A 16078-nucleotide genomic window follows, 5' to 3' on the forward strand; every position below is an offset into this window, starting at 1 on the left:
ATGAGAGTTCCAGTTGCATGACATCCTCACCATTTGATGTGGTTGGTCTTTTTGATTTTAGCCATTCTAAGGGGTATATAGTGGTTTTCGTTTGCATTTCCCCGTGACTGACGATAGTGACCACCTTTTCATGGGCTCATTAGCCATTCATGTGTCTTCTTTCGTGATAGTCTTTCCAGTCTTTTGCCTGTTTGTTATTGGGATGTTTAATTGTTGAGCTGTAGGAGTTCTTTTTTTTAACATGTAATGGATATAAGTCCTTCGTCACATATATGTCAGTATTTATTCTCAGACTGCGGCTCGCCTATTTCTTTTCTTAGTAGTAGTTTTTAATGAGCAGGAAATTTAATCTCTTTTTTTATGAATAGTGTTTTTTGTATTCTAAGAAGTCTTTACCTTCCTCAAGTTTATGAAGATGCTCTCCTTTAAAAGTTTTTTTTAAATTGAAGTGTATGTAGTTGATTTACAATGTTGTATTAGTTTCAGATGTACAGCATAGTAATTCAGTTATACATACCTACATACATTCTTTTTCAGATTCTTTTCCCTTCTAGGTTATTGCAAAATATCTAGTATGTCCTTGTTGGTTATCTGTTTTATATATACTAGTGTGTATATGTTAATCCCAAACTCCTAATTTATCCCTCCCCCATCCCTTTCCCCTTTGGTAACCATAAATTTGTTTTCTATGTCTGTAGGTCTATTTCTGTTTTGAAAGTAAGTTCATTTGCATCTTTCTTTTCTTTTTTTTTTTTTTTAGATTCCACATATAAGTGATCTATTTGCCTTTCTTTGTCTGGTTTATTTCACTTAGTATGATAATCTCTAGGTCCATCCATGGTGCTGCAGATGGCATTATTTCATTCTTTTCTATGGCTGAGTAATATTTTTATATATATATATATATATATACCCCCCACATCATCTTTATCCACTCACCTGTCGATGGACATTTAGGTTGCTTCCATGTCTTGGCTATTGTATTGGGTTGGCCAAAAAGTTCGGGTTTTTCTGCAAGATGTTACGGAAAAAGCCCGAACGAACTTTTTGGCCAACCCAATAAATAGTCCTGCAGTGAACATCGGGGTGTTTGTATCTTTCTGAATTAGTTTTCTCTGGATATATGTCCAGGAGTCAGATTGCAGGATCATATGGTAACTCTATTTTTAGTTCTTAAGGAACCTCCATACTGTTCTCCATAGCGGTTGTACCAAATTACATTCCCACCAACAGTGCAGGAGGGTTCCCTTTTCACCACACCTTCTCCAGCATTTATTATTTATAGACTTCTCCATAATGGACATTCTGACTGGTGTGAGGTGATACCTCATTGTAGTTTTGATTTGCGTTTCTCTAATAATCAGCGATGTTGAGCATCTTTTCATGTGCCTGTTGGCCTTATCCTTCTTCGAGAATCTTTACATCCTTCCTTTGTGTGTGTCTGTCTGTGTATATTTGTTTTATCAATAACTGAGAGGAGTGTTCATCTTTAGTGATGATACTGGATTTGTCTTAATCTCCTTCAGTTGCTTTATGTTTTTTGAAGCTCTCTTAATAGGTATACCTATTTAGTATTGTTAGGACTTGGTGATAAATTCAGTCTTTCATTACCATGAAATATTCCTCTTTATCTCTAATAATATTTTTGTCTTTAAGTCTACTTTGTCTAATATTACTCTAGCTATACTGGCTTTTTAATTCTTAACATTTTTATAGTGTTGTTTTTTTACCCTTTTACTGTAAACCTGTTCATACTTTTGTATGTAAAGTATGACTTTTGTATACAAAATGTAGTTGAGTCATCCTTTTTAATCTAGTCAAATAGTATCTTCCTTTCACAATGAATATTTAGCCTATTTAATTATTCAGGGGTTTGGGTTTTAGACTTTTGCCTTATTTGTATTCTATTTGTTTTATCTGTTCTTTGTTTCCTGTTCCTTCTTTACTGCCTTCTTTTGAGTTGAGTACTTTTTGGTATTTTATTTCACCTTTTCTTAATTGACTGTTTAGCTGTTCTTCTGTGTGTAATTTTTAGTGTTGCTTTTACTACATGCATCTTTAACTTACCAGTTGAACTTAACAAAATGTTATATCACTTGATAAACCGTGTGATAACCACGTGCTTTTGTCTAACCCCTTCCGTCTCTTGTCGTCATATATCACTTAGGCATATGTTATAACCCTCACAACACATTGACTACTTAAATTAAAAATGATTTTTAAAAGAGATTTAAAAACACATAAAAAATAAAATAAAAAGTTCTTTTCGGGAATTCCCTGGTGTTCCAGTGGTTAGGACTTGGAGCTTTCACTGCTGTGGCCCCAAGTTCAGTCCCTGGTTGGGGAACTAAGATCCTGCAAGCCCAAAAGAAAAAAAAAGTTCTTTTCATTTTACCCATAGAATTTTTCATTTCTTTTTGCAGTTCCTGACTTCAGTCTTGTATTATGTTCCTTCAGCTTGAAGAACTTCCTTTAACTTTTTATTTTATAGTGAATAACTTCTGCTGATGAATTCTCTCAGCAGTTGTTTATCTGAAAATATCTTTATTCACCTTCGTTTTTGGGAAGATATTTTCCATGGATATGGAAATTACAAATTGATATAGAATTTTAGGTTTACGTTTCAGCAAAAGAAAATGAAGTTGTTTAAATATGTTAATGACATTGTTTTCTGTATTACATTGTTTCTGAAGAAAAGTCAGTGGTTTTTCTAAGCATTGTTTTCTTTATGAAATATTTCTCTCTCTTCCCCCTGGCTGATTTTGATGCTTTTTTTTTTATTATTGTACTTTAAGATGTTTTTATTTGATTCTCACAATAAGAAGATGACAATAGTAATAATAGATATTCTTGGTTTCATTTTTACACATCAGAAAACTGAGATTTAAGAGTGTTAAATAAATTCTTTGGCGACCACAGCAAGGAATGGTAGGGCTAGAAAGCAAGCTCAGGTCTTCTCCAGCTGCGCTTAGCACGCTTTCACGCTGAGAAAGAGAAGTTGGGGATATAGCGAAGAAGGAAAATGCCTTTAGCACAGGGATCTTCTGTGGAAGAGAAGAGTAAAGAAGCAAGCAATTTGGGTGATGCACTCAAACATGACATATAAAAGCTGGTATGAATTTTGTAGATCTTTTCGTTCAACCTCTTTTTTTTTTTTTTGCTTTTTTTTTTAATGTTTGATTTTTCAGCAGTTTGGCTATTAGGTTCTTATGTATAGTTTTCCTTGTATTTATTTTCCATGGAGTTTGCTGAGTTTGTTAGACCTGTGGGTTAATCTCTTTCATCAATTTTTGAAAGTGCTCAGACATCATCCTTTCAAATATTTGTTCTGCTTCACTCTCTCTTCTCCTGCTAATTATTCAATTAAATATATGTTATAGTGCTTACTATTAGAGGTCTCTGTTTGGTTTATTCATTTTGTTTTCTTTTTGTGTGTTAGTTTAGGTAATTTCTTTGCTCTTTCTAGTTCACTGATTGTTTTTCTTCTGTTGAGCCCAGTCTGCTGTTAAAACCATTAAATGGATTCTCTGCATTTTTTTAGTTCTAGTGTTTTCACTTAATTTAGCTTTTCTTTAAAAAATAGTTTTAAGTAACACCCCCCCAATCTATCCACACGTTACCTAGCTTTTGAACTAAATTCTTTTTATCATAGTTATTTTTTTTAAAATTTATTTATTTATTTATTTTGGCTGCGTTGGGTCTTTGTTGCTGTGTGCGGGCTTTCTCTGGTCGTGGCGAGCGGGGGCTACTCTTTGTCGCGATGCACGGGTTTCTCATTGTGGTGGCTTCTCTTGTTGCGGAGCACGGACTCTAGGCGCGCGGGCTTCAGTAGCTGTGGCACATGGGCTCAGTAGTTGTGGCTTGTGGGCTCTAGAGCGCAGGCTCAGTAGTTGTGGCGCACGGGCCTAGTTGCTCCGCAGCATGTGGGATCTTCCTGGACCAGTGCTCGAACCCGTGTCCCCTGCATTGGCAGGCAGATTCTTAACCACTGCTCCACCAGGGAAACCCCATAGTTATTTTAAAATACCTGTCTGTCAATTTCAACATTTGGGTCATTTATATATGTGGGTTTTCTACTATTTTTTTCACTTGATCATGGACCCTTTTTGTTTGTTTGTTTCATGTGTCTGTAATTTTTTATATGTATGTTGGACTTGCTGTATTTAAGAACAGTTGAGATGGAAGTAAATCTTATTTCCCTTTAGAAAGAGGCATGCCACTTACTGTGTCAGGCTACTAGTGTGACGAGACTGAGTCAATTTCATTTGTAGTTTAGCTGAATCTGGGCTTAGTTTGTTTTGTTTGTGTGCTTGACTTAGGTTCTGCTCTCCACTGTCTTCTTAGGTGTTAAGCGGCGTTTGGAAACTGGAGAGGTCTTGTATGCGTCGTTGCCCAGCCAGCAACCTGCTGCTAACCCTTGGTGCCTCGGGGTGACCTGTGTCCATACTGCTGCTCTGGCCCCAGCTCTGCGGCGCCCTGGGGGACCCTCCCTGGGTCGTCTGCCTGTCCCATCCTTTGGCCCAGCCACACGTGGCTGTTAGAAGTTGGTTGGGAGTCGGGCTGGACTCTTCTTAGTCACATCTGTGGCATTTGCTCCTTCTCCCACCATAAGTCTCTTCTTTCCTAGGAAAGACTGTTAATTTTCTAGAATTTAGTTAATCTGGTTTCTTTAGTCCTCAGCTCTCTGATAGGTTTTTAAAAAGCAGTGATTTTGTTGTTTGCCTGCCTGGCTTGTTCTTGATTTTAGAGTAAGAGCGATGGTCTCTTGCGAATTTCTACATTGTACCTAGAAGCAACAATCCAGTGATACTATTCTGAATAAATTCAGTATCCATAGGGATTTTAAAGGTTATACTGTTATCTGTTAAAATGAGTTCCCAGAAAATCTCAGCACATGTTAAGGCAATTTATTATTAAACATATTTTCTATCAATAAAATGAGGCATAAATAATTTACTTTTGATTTTTTTATCTGCATATGAGCAGGTAGGGTTAGACCCATGATTCTTTATTAGGAGTGACCTTTAAAGCTTTAATGAGCCACTGTTACTGAGTAAGTGCCCCTGAGTTCACAGGTGTACTGGGCAGAAAAAGAGGTTCACAATAACTGGTTGGCACACTTCCTTTGTAAAGGACCCCATAGTAAAGGTTTTGGCTTTGTGGCCTTCTGTTGCGTATTCTTACTTGGTTTTGTTTGTTTTTACAATCTTTAAAAATACAAAAACCATTCATAGTGGAGGCTATATAAAAAGAGGCTCTGAGCCAGGCCATAGTTTGTTGATCTCTGGGCTAGATGATCTTTATAGTCATTTCTGGTCTCAAAATTGAATTTCTCCTAACTACAGTGTGTTCGGAATAGTACTTGTGAAAATATAGAGGATCTAACTATAAAGCATATTTTTAATAAAGGCCTCAATATTATCATACATGTAAGCATATGTGACATTATGTAGGCTTTTACATATTCCATCAGATTTAGAGAAAGCCTTTTTATCCTTTTTCTCTTTAGGAGTATAAACCACCAGGAACCCGCAAACTTCATAATATTCTCGGAGTAGAAACAGGAGGACCTGGTGGGCGTCGTGCTGGGGAATCGGGTCATACGGTAGCTGACTACTTGAAGTTCAAAGACCTCATTTTAAGGATGCTTGATTATGACCCCAAAACTCGGATTCAACCTTACTATGCCCTGCAGCACAGCTTTTTCAAGAAAACAGCTGATGAAGGTACAAATACAAGTAATAGTGTATCCACGAGTCCTGCCATGGAGCAGTCACAGTCTTCGGGCACCACCTCCAGTACATCTTCAAGCTCAGGTCTGTTCTTTTGATACTATATTAGGCTTTGAAATGTTTCCTCTTTTCTTTACAAAGTAGGGGTTATTTTAAAGTTTTTTAAAGTTTGTTAATGGGTGGGAGGAATTATTTTTCCCGAATCTATTCTTTGTGGCTAGTAAAAAAATTCACCTCCCCCAAAGCTCTAATACTTAATTATGCATATAATAAAGTCTGCTTGGAAACAATACTCTTTATTAGCCAAATTTTAAAATTGTTTTTTAAATGGAAATACTTGGTTCACATGCTTGAGTTTTCCCCTGACTTAACCAAACTTGGTCATATTTTAGTTCAGTGGTTGATGTGAAAGGACATAGAGAATTGGAAGCCTTCCTGGTATACTTTCAGGTTAATACAGATTTTTTTTGGTGACTCACTTCTCGTTATAGTTTTAGGATACATACTTGAGCAAAATTAACTTTACACTCACAAGGTGTACCGTGTTGTGATACTTCAGGTGGGTCATCGGGGACGAGCAACAGTGGGAGAGCCAGGTCGGACCCAACGCACCAGCATCGGCACAGCGGCGGGCACTTCACGGCCGCCGTCCAGGCCATGGACTGTGAGACACACAGCCCCCAGGTGAGCGGTCACACAGCCCTTCGTTCACGCCCTCCACTGTGCCCGGGGGTACCAGTGTTGGATGCCAAGTGTTTTTAGAATGATAACGTCATTTACTCTAAAAGGTTCATAGCTTCCTTGGTTGTAAGGAATTCTAACTTACACATCCTTGCAACTTTTTCCCTCCGCGTTTAGAAATAGCTGCCGTTTATTGAGTGCATACCAGCTGTTGCTCCAGGTGTTTGTTTATCTCGTTTACTCTGGCAGCATTTTGAGCCTTGCCCTGTTTGGATTTTCATTTTACTTTGGGAACTGTGACTTCAAGGTTTAGGGAACTTTCCGAGGTGCGTGATCTTAATTACTGCACTTCACTGCCTCTCGTGATCTGCTGTCACTGATAGTCCTAGATTCTGAATCAGTTTGTGTTTGATTTTCACCTCCATTTTTTGTTTTGAAGGTTTTTTGTTAAAGAGAATCTAATTAAATAAGTTTTTTAAAGGGGTGAAGCAGATGATGGTAGTCAAAATATTTATTAAACACTCTTTGTAAAATAATAAGTTAATTCATACTGAGTACTGCGTTATGATGTTTATAATGAGAGGCAAGTATATTATCTAATGAGAAATAAAATGGAAGTTGATGAGTATCACTGCCCATTCTTGGGACTGGGGCAGCTGAGTGCTGGTGGAGAAAGGCATACCTGTAGATGCATTGTTACCCCTGTTAATTCATAGTCACCAGCATCTACTTCGGCAAGCTTACATGTTTCTCAGGTCATCTCATCGTGCTCCCATTCTCTTTAATAATTGCTTCAGACTCTTCTACTCTTGCTGGAAACCTTTGCCTCCCCTTCTCTGTTCTCCCTCACTCCTCACTGTGTAAGGGACAGCCCTCAGAAAGGAACGCCTCGCTGCGTGTCACCAGCCACCTCGCCCAGCCTCCGTGTGTGCCCGTCCCCTTTCTCCCGCCCCTTGTCAGCAGGGGCAGCAGCTCCTGCCTGGGGCCAGCCACCTCGGGCCCTGCCCCTCTCCTCCCCCCCGCACAGGACTTCGGCCTGCTCAGCCGCTGGCCCCTGTGTCCTCTGCTCGCCTCCTCCCCATCAGCACCTGATCATCCCCAGCTCTCTCCCATCCGAAGCAAAACCTTTCCCTGGCCCTTGTCTTCCTCGCCCCACATTTCTGCTACTATTACTTCACCCTTTAAGAAGTCTTCAGCTGCTCCAGTTGGGCTACTTCCCAACTCAGGAAACTGTTCCTGTGGAGTCACAGTGGTCATTACTGAGGAGCCCGGCGGACACTCAGTCGCTTGTCTCTCTCTGGCCCTCACTCACATTGACACAGCCCTGGCTTCTCCGTGCTCTTTGTAGCACTCTCCTCTGCCTTCCCGGACAGGATGGCCCTCATCCCGGCCCGCCCCCTTGCTTCACTGCCTCCTTTTCGGGTTCTCTTCTCCCCCTCGGCCACGTAACGGGGGTGGTCTGTGCCCTGTCTCTCACCTTAAACACTTCCTGGTGACCTCACCTGCTCTTACCAATGACTGCAGCTACCATCTCGATGTCGGTCACTTTACCTCTTTATTTCTGATCTAGACTTCACTCCTGAGCCCCACGCCTTTATTTCTAATCATTTACTATCAATACCGCTTTGGAAGTCCCTACAGCACAAACCTACAGATGCATCCTATAAACCGATGTCACCGTTTTCTCCTCCACCACAGCTCATCTGCTTTTATCTGTATCAATACAAATGGCCCTGAATTTATCCATTTGCTCAGGTCGTACACCTGGCACCTGGGGAGTTCATCCTTGACTCCTCTCCCCCTCACCCCCCACCTTGAATCCAATGGTAAATAGTATGGATTCTGAATATCCTGCATATGTGTCTGTTCTCTCTACTTCACCCCCTTGGTACAATCATCTCTAGCTTATTTTACTGTAAAGATTATTCCAGCTGGACTTCCAGCGTCCAGTTTCATTCACCAGTCCACCTCTGTTCTCTTCTCTGCAGCCAAGCGAATGTTCAGTAGAGCAGTCTGATCCAGCCCTTTCCCCTGCTTTCAGCCAGTTTCTGGCTTTCTCTTGTACTTAAAAAAAATTGAGACTTTTTACAAAGGATTCAGTGATTTCTGTGATCTGGCCCCTACCCAGGCATCCTTCCTCCTCTTCATTCATTCTGGTCTTCCTGGAAGTTTTTTTTTTTTTTTCATGTTTCAGACTATATACCACGTTCCCTTTCACATTTCTCACATTGACCGTGCTCAGCCTGGAATAAGCTTTTCCTCCGTCTTTGCTTTGGTAACTACTATATATCCTTCAGGTCTTAAGTATCACTGCCAGAGGCTTTCCCTAATTCTTTAGAACGACCTTCCTTCCTTCCTTCCTTCTTCCGTCCCTTTCTCCTAGTTTCTAAATTAATGTTATTAGTTTTATGTAGTCTTTCTGAGATGTTTTATACATATGCAAGCAAATACAAATGTATATCCTTCACCTAACCTTTGTACACAAATGGTAGCATACCGTGCACACTGTTTCACATCTTGTTTTTTTATTTTAACATGTTTTACATATGTTTTTAAATATATATTATGGAGCTCTTTCTGTATCATTATATAGGGAGCTTTTTCATTCTTTTTGTTTTGTTTTTAACAGTCACACAGTATTCCATTGTTTTAGATATTCCACGTCATTGCAGTAGTTCCCTATTAATGGACATTTAGCTTATTTCCAATCTTTTTTACTACTGCAAATAATGCTGTAATAAGTAACCCTATGTATAAATCATCCACACACATGCAGTTTATATGTGGTATGAATTCCTGGATGTGAAATTGCTGGGTCAAAGAGTAATGTGGTTTGTCATTTTGATAGCTGTTGCCAAATTGCTCTCCATATAGTTTTACCAGTTTAGCCTCCCACTAACAGAGTTTGGAGAAGCAGTCAGTGTGATCACCTTTGGATCAGTCTGAACTGAAAAACCTGGTGTTGGACAGAGTATAGTTACATTTCGCTTATTCTTTCTTTCCATGAATTTAAGTAGCTTCATAGTTTAAGAACCATTAGTATTTTCTGAGAACTTTCTGCCTATTTTTCTACTGGATTATTTTCAATAGTATTTCTTGAATTTTGATTCTGAGACCACCTTTGTTGAGTGGTCTTAATGATCTGTGCTAGCCACTGGTGATAAAGACACAGGCTTTGCCTTCCTAGAGCTTACCGTGACACAGAAAATAAGTAAAACAAATCAAATGAATAGAAATTGCAAGTACTATTAACTGTTAAAAAGAAAATAAGACAAGATAATGTAATAGAGAATAGTGATTTGTTGGGTGGGATGTATTAATTCAGATAGGCCGAACTGATAACAGGTAGACCCCCCCAAAATATGGTAGCTTAAAGAATGTGCAGTTTCTTTTTTATGTAGTAGTCCAGAGTGGGTGTTCAGGTTAGTGGTGTGGCTCTCTTCCACATCCTGGGTTCCTACCATCTTATGACTGCCCCATCCCCAAGGGCCTAGTTGTCTGCTGCATCTGGCAGGCAGAAGGACTTGGGATGTATTTTGTGGGCCAGATCTGGCTGTAACATAGGAACCTTCATTCATATTCCATTGACTGAAACAGTCGTATGGCCGTGTCTGTGCAGGGGAGGCCGGGGAGTAAGCGGGGTGCAGCCTTGTGCTCAGGAAGAAGAGTATGTTTTTTGAGGACAGTTCGGAACCTCTGCCACAGAAATTGGGGGAGCATTAGCCAGAGTGGTGAGGGAAGACTCTGGAACTGAAATGATGAGAAAGAAGCATCCAAGCAGAAATTAGAAATCAGAGCATTCTAGGCAGAAGGGAACAGTAAGTACAAACACCCTGAGGCTTTTGAAAGATGTTGACTAGGTAGAGGAATAGAAGGAAGATCCTGTGTAGTAGGAACTTAGGCAGCAAGAGGAAGGATGGCTAGAGGAGAGGGTTGGAGAAATGAGCATTGGCCAGATTGTTTATGGATTTTGGATTATTTTGTTTATCCATTCATCCATCAGTGGACACTTAGGTTGTTTCCGTATTTTGGCTATTGTAAATAATGCTGAAGTGAATGAACATGGGGGTACATATATCTTTTCAGGATAGTGTTGTTGTTTTCTTCATATAAATACCCAGAAGTGGAACTGCAGGATCATATGGTAGTTCTGTTTTTAATTTTTTAAAGAACCTCCTCCATACTGTTTTCCATAGTGGCTGCACTAATTTATATTCCCACCAAGCAGTGCATGAGGGTTCCCTTTTTTCCACATCCTCACCAACACTTGCTATTTGTTGTCTTTTTGATAATAGCCATTCTCACGGGTGTGAAGTGATATCTCGTTGTGGTTTTGATTTGAATTTCCCTGATGGTTCATGATGTTGAGCTTCTTTTCCTGTACCTATTGGCCATCTGTATGTCTTCTTTGGAAACAAGTCTAGCCAGATCTTCTGCCCATTTTTCAATCAGATTGTTTGGATTTTTGCTGTTGAGTTTTATCAGTTCTTTATATATTTTGGATATTAGCCTGTTACCAGATAATATGATTGACAAATATTTTCTCCCATTCAGTAAGTTGCCTTTTCATTTTGTTGATGGTTTCCTTTACTGGGCAGTAGCTTTTTAGTATGATGTTGTCCCATTTATTTATTTTTGCTTTTGTTGCTTTTGCTTTGGTGTCAGCTTCAAAAAATCATCACCAAGACCTATGTCAAGGAGCTTATTACTGCCTGTGTTTTCTTCTAGGAGTTTTATGGTTTCAGGTCTTACATTCAAGTCTTTAATCCATTTTGAGTTAATTTTTGTGTTTGGTATAAGATAGTGTGGTTGAGTTTCATTCTTTGGTATGTGGCTATCTAGTTTTCCCAACACCATTTATTGAAGAGACTGTCCTTTCTCCATTGTATATTCTTGGTTCCTTTGTCATAAATTAATTGACCATATACGCGTAGATTTATTTCTGGGCTCTCTCTTCCGTTCCATTGATCTATGTGCATGTTTTTATGTCAGTACTATACTGTTTTAAGTGCTATAGCTTTGTAGTATAGTTAGATATCAGGGAGCATGATGCCTCCATCTTTGTTCTTCTGTCTCAAGATTGCTTTGGCTATTTGGGTTTCTTTGTGGATTACAAATTTTAGGATTATTCTATTTTTTTTTTTTTGAAAAATGACATTGGAATTTTGTGGGGGATTGCATTGAATCTGTAGATTGCTTTGGGTAGTTTGGACATTTTAACAACATTGATTCTTACACTCTTCCAGTCTGTGAGCATGGACTGTCTTTCCATTTATTTGTGTCTTCTTCTTCCAGACCTTCTTCTTCTACAGGTCTTTTACCTCCTTGGTTAAAGTTATTTCTTGATATTTCATTCTTTTTGATACAGTTGTATATGGGACTGTTTTCTTTTTCTGTTTCATTATTAGTGTATAGAAATGCAGTCGATTTTTGTGTATTGATTTTATATCCTGCAGCCTTATTGAATTCATTTATTAGTTCTGACAGTTTTTCTAACGGAGTCTTTAGGGTTTTCCATATATAATGTTACATCATCTGCAGGTAGTGACCATTTTACTTCTTTATTTCCAATGTGGATGGCTTTTCTTTTTCTTGCCTAATTTGGATTTGTGTTTTAAAAAGACTGTTCTTGCTACTCTTTGGAGAATGGTTTGGAAAAAGGCAAAGATGGAAGATGGCAGTTGATTTAGGAGGCTGTTGTATTAGTCTAGGCAAGAGATGATAGTGACCTAGGATAGAGCAGTCGTGGTGGAGATGGAGAAAAGAGGCCAGATTTGGGTTCTATTTTGGAGGTAGCTTTAGTAGTACTTGCTGATTGTTTGGATGGAGGAATGGTTGAGCATTCAAAGAATGCCTTTTGACCTGTCAGAAATATTTACTATCTGGCCCTTTCCAGAAGAAGTTTGCTGACCCCTGGCATAAACAGTGCTCCCAAGGAAAGAAAGTGGCGAGTAAAATATATGAGTATGGGTGTAACTTGCTAAAAATTGAAGCTTTGATAATAAAATATTTTTCACTCTTGAACACATTTGGAAGTTTGTGTTATAGAACTGTCTGCAGTTCTAATAAATGGTTTTAAAATCTGTTCTTACAGGTGCGTCAGCAATTTCCTGCTCCCATTGGTTGGTCAGGCACTGAAGCTCCTACACAAGTCACTGTTGAAACTCATCCCGTTCAAGAAACAACCTTTCATGTAGCCCCTCAACAGAATGCATTGCATCATCACCATGGAAACAGTTCCCATCACCATCACCACCACCACCATCACCACCACCACCATGGACAACAAGCCTTGGGCAACCGGACCAGGCCAAGGGTCTACAATTCTCCAACAAATAGCTCCTCTACCCAGGATTCTATGGAGGTTGGCCATAGTCACCACTCCATGACATCCCTGTCTTCCTCAACTACTTCTTCCTCTACATCTTCCTCCTCTACTGGTAATCAAGGCAATCAGGCCTACCAGAATCGCCCAGTGGCTGCTAATACCTTGGACTTTGGACAGAATGGAGCTATGGACGTTAATTTAACCGTCTACTCCAATCCCCGCCAAGAGACTGGCATAGCTGGACATCCAACATACCAATTTTCTGCTAATACAGGTCCTGCACATTACATGACTGAAGGACATCTGACAATGAGGCAAGGGGCTGATAGAGAAGAGTCCCCCATGACAGGAGTTTGTGTGCAACAGAGTCCTGTAGCTAGCTCGTGACTAAATTGAAACTTGAGTTTGTTTCTTGTGTGTTTTTATAGAAGTGGTGTTTTTTTCCAAAAAAACAAAGTGCAAAGCTGCTTGAATCAGAAGGAGATTAACACACTGAACCGCTACAGGAGGGCAAAGCTGACTTTTTTTTTTTTTTTAACTTGAAAAGATTGCAAAGGGACAATGAAGTTTTTAAAAGAGCCATGTCCAAACCCATCTTCGCGGATAGCTCAGAGGTGTCCTCTTTCTGCCTCCCCCATTTTAACTCGCCACATCCCAGTCATAGTGGGGTTTTTGTCTTTCTATTCCACAGAAGTTGTTGTTCAGATGTTGGTCTTAATCATTTGCCAACTAATTTTAAAATAAAAGGCACTGCACATAATTTGCATAAAGGGCCCCATGAGGGTGTTTTTCCTTCCTTTTTTGTCTTTCCTTTTTTCCTTCCCGTTTTTGTTTTGTTTTCATTTTGTTTAGGGTGGGGGGTGGGAAATTTGGGTTTTTAAGTCCTCTAAACACACTTGGGCACGGAAATGCAGTACTGTAAGGAAGAGGGACCTCCAGCTCACACAAACATCACCTTCAGCTGTATGGAAGGGACGGTTGTATTGGAGTTTGTAAGGCGCAGTAAGCATGCTAAGTGGCGGGATCAGAACTCTCCTGTCTGAACCTACTGAGGAGCAAAGCAGCAATTGCCTGGGATCCTGTGGGTCTCCCGTTGTCGAGGCCACAGTGAGATAGTAACGGAACGTGACTGGTCTCCTAACCAAGGTGCACTGAGAAGCAATCAACGGGTCAGTTGTGGCCAGTCCTAGGGAGGTCTGAGTGGTGGTCTTTGGGATAACCTTTGGCCTTATGGATTTGGACTCGAAATTAGAAGAGCCTACCATTTCAGATGCAATCACTTTTGGACATGCTTTTGCAGACAGTCCTTAATGCTGAAAACACAGAGAATGGGTAATTCAAGAGGCCTTTCTTTTCAAATAGACTTTTGTGACCCACTAATTGTAAGGTATTGCAAGGTCACTTTGCGTGTGTCATAAAGTTGACTTCCTTATTGGTTGAAGGTCACAGAAGTAGTGGTTTGCTTTGATGGAAATAGCTACAGCTGTGTCCCTTCCTGCTTTTTACTTTTTCTTTTGCTTTTTCTCGGCACGTGGTGTATCCACCATTTCTTCTGCACAAAGATGTCTTCTGTTCATCCTGAACATTTTTAAAAAAATGCAGAATTTTATGTGACTGCTTTTTTGCCTCACAATTATGCTGTGAATTTTACAAAAATTTATTTTCTTTTTTGATAATTTATTGTACCAAAGCTGTTTTTATAGCACATAGATGTCTGTAACCAATAATGTAGCAGTTCTGCACTTTGACACAAGGTGTAACTAGACCATTTTTAAATGTCAGTTGAAAATTATGGCTGTACTATTGCTTAAACAAAACTGGAACTGTTGTTGAATCCATAGCCAATACATTTACAGCAATCTGTGTACTGAACATAATAGATTGACATCTAACTCAAGATTACAACAGCTGTTACATCCTAAATGTGTTCAGGCTTCTGAAGGTAAAGGGACACTGGATCCAGAAGCTGTGGAACCAGCAGTTGATTCTTGTATTCCTGATTAACCTACTTGTAAACTTGAAAGCAAGACCTTGGTTGCACCAACAGGTCCAAAATATGATCACGAGTAAAGCAAAACTTCCATGCATGACCCGAAAGGAACAGGCTGGTGTGTAACAGGTGCCTAGTTTTGAGATTATGCTGCCTTAATGTAACACAGTCCGGCAGTTGCTAAATTTGTGTTCCCATTTTAAATTGACCAATTTTACGGTGTTAAGCTTTTGAGCGGTTGAGTTGGGAGAATGAAGATTAAGGAATTTACCTGTCCGGGATCAAAGAAGCCTAGAAAAGAAGCAGTAATCTACCTCTGCCGATAACCCTGTTCAGAACAACTCAGCAGAAACACCACATTACTTTTTATTGGTCAATTCCATGTGGCTGACTAGGTTAATTTTCTCTGAACAAAAGCAGGTTTTTATATGTAAACAGTGACAAAAGAAAAAAGGCTTAAAACTATGTGAATGTGAATGGAAACTTGGGAATATCCGTTTTTATAAACCACAAAAATTTTTTTTGTTGTTAATCAGGAAATCCATATTTATTTTGTAATTAAATGTCAAGCCTGTGGGTGGATTTTTGAACTCGGTAGTTCATAAAGTTTACAGTGAATAAAAGGACATCATCTTGAGTCTAGCAATATCAAAAGGAATTCAGTAGTTACTGCTGTTTAGGAATATAAGGTGAAGATACATGGGTCAGCTCATTTTTTTCTGTGCTGGTTGCCACATCTTAGCAAGCACCAAAAAACGAAAGCAGTTTTTAAGCCGCTCTTTACATAAAGGAAGTCATGAAATCCAATGCTTCTGCATCGTGTGTTACGTTACAGTCCAGTTTTGTGTGCTTTACTACACGGTTTGGTTACAGGACTTCTGTGCATTGTAAACATAAACAGCATGGAAAAGGTTAAATACCTGTGTGCAGATTGTAAGATCTGGTCCGGACTTGCTGTGTATATTGTAACGTTAAATGAAAAAGAACCCCCCTTTGTATTATAGTCATGCGGTCTTATGTATGATAAACAGTTGAATAATTTGTCCTCAGACTCTTTACTATGCTTTTTTAAAATTAATTTAAGAAAAATGTAATCATAGTCAAAATCTTCCTATGCAATTAACCTGGTCCAGGTAATGGTCTGGTAGGTATACTGACTATAAGTTTAGTCAAATGTGTGGAAAGGAGAACAGTAGTTAAATCAACGTAGGCTTCAGAAATCTTGGAAAGTAAACATTGGCGGTTTAACAGACCATTTTGATTTTTTAAAATTGTTTCTTTACTTGATATTCACAGTTTCTCTTTGATTCAAAGTGCTCGTAGTCTGTCATGTTTAGGATGGATGTG

The 16078-nt window shown here is 39.3% G+C and overlaps 1 protein-coding gene across 13 annotated transcripts in view; it reads left to right on the forward strand.

Moving 5' to 3' along the window:
* DYRK1A (dual specificity tyrosine phosphorylation regulated kinase 1A) overlaps positions 1-15782 on the forward strand; it is a 143852-nt gene extending 128070 nt beyond the window's left edge. For 11 of the 13 annotated variants that reach the window (XM_082458778.1, XM_082458780.1, XM_082458771.1 and 8 more), the window contains 3 exons: positions 5510-5816; positions 6268-6416; positions 12508-15782. In XM_082458778.1, coding sequence (XP_082314904.1) covers positions 5510-5816; positions 6268-6416; positions 12508-13128 — 1077 coding nt within the window. In that variant the 3' untranslated portion in view covers positions 13129-15782. The remainder of the gene's footprint in view (positions 1-5509; positions 5817-6267; positions 6417-12507) is intronic. The other 2 variants (XM_082458770.1, XM_082458776.1) reach the window with 1 other exon arrangement.
* Positions 15783-16078: the final 296 nt, after the last annotated feature.

The sequence above is a fragment of the Balaenoptera physalus genome, assembly GCF_965194825.1.
Source record: "Balaenoptera physalus genome assembly, chromosome: 4".
Taxonomy (NCBI): Eukaryota; Metazoa; Chordata; class Mammalia; order Artiodactyla; family Balaenopteridae; genus Balaenoptera; species Balaenoptera physalus.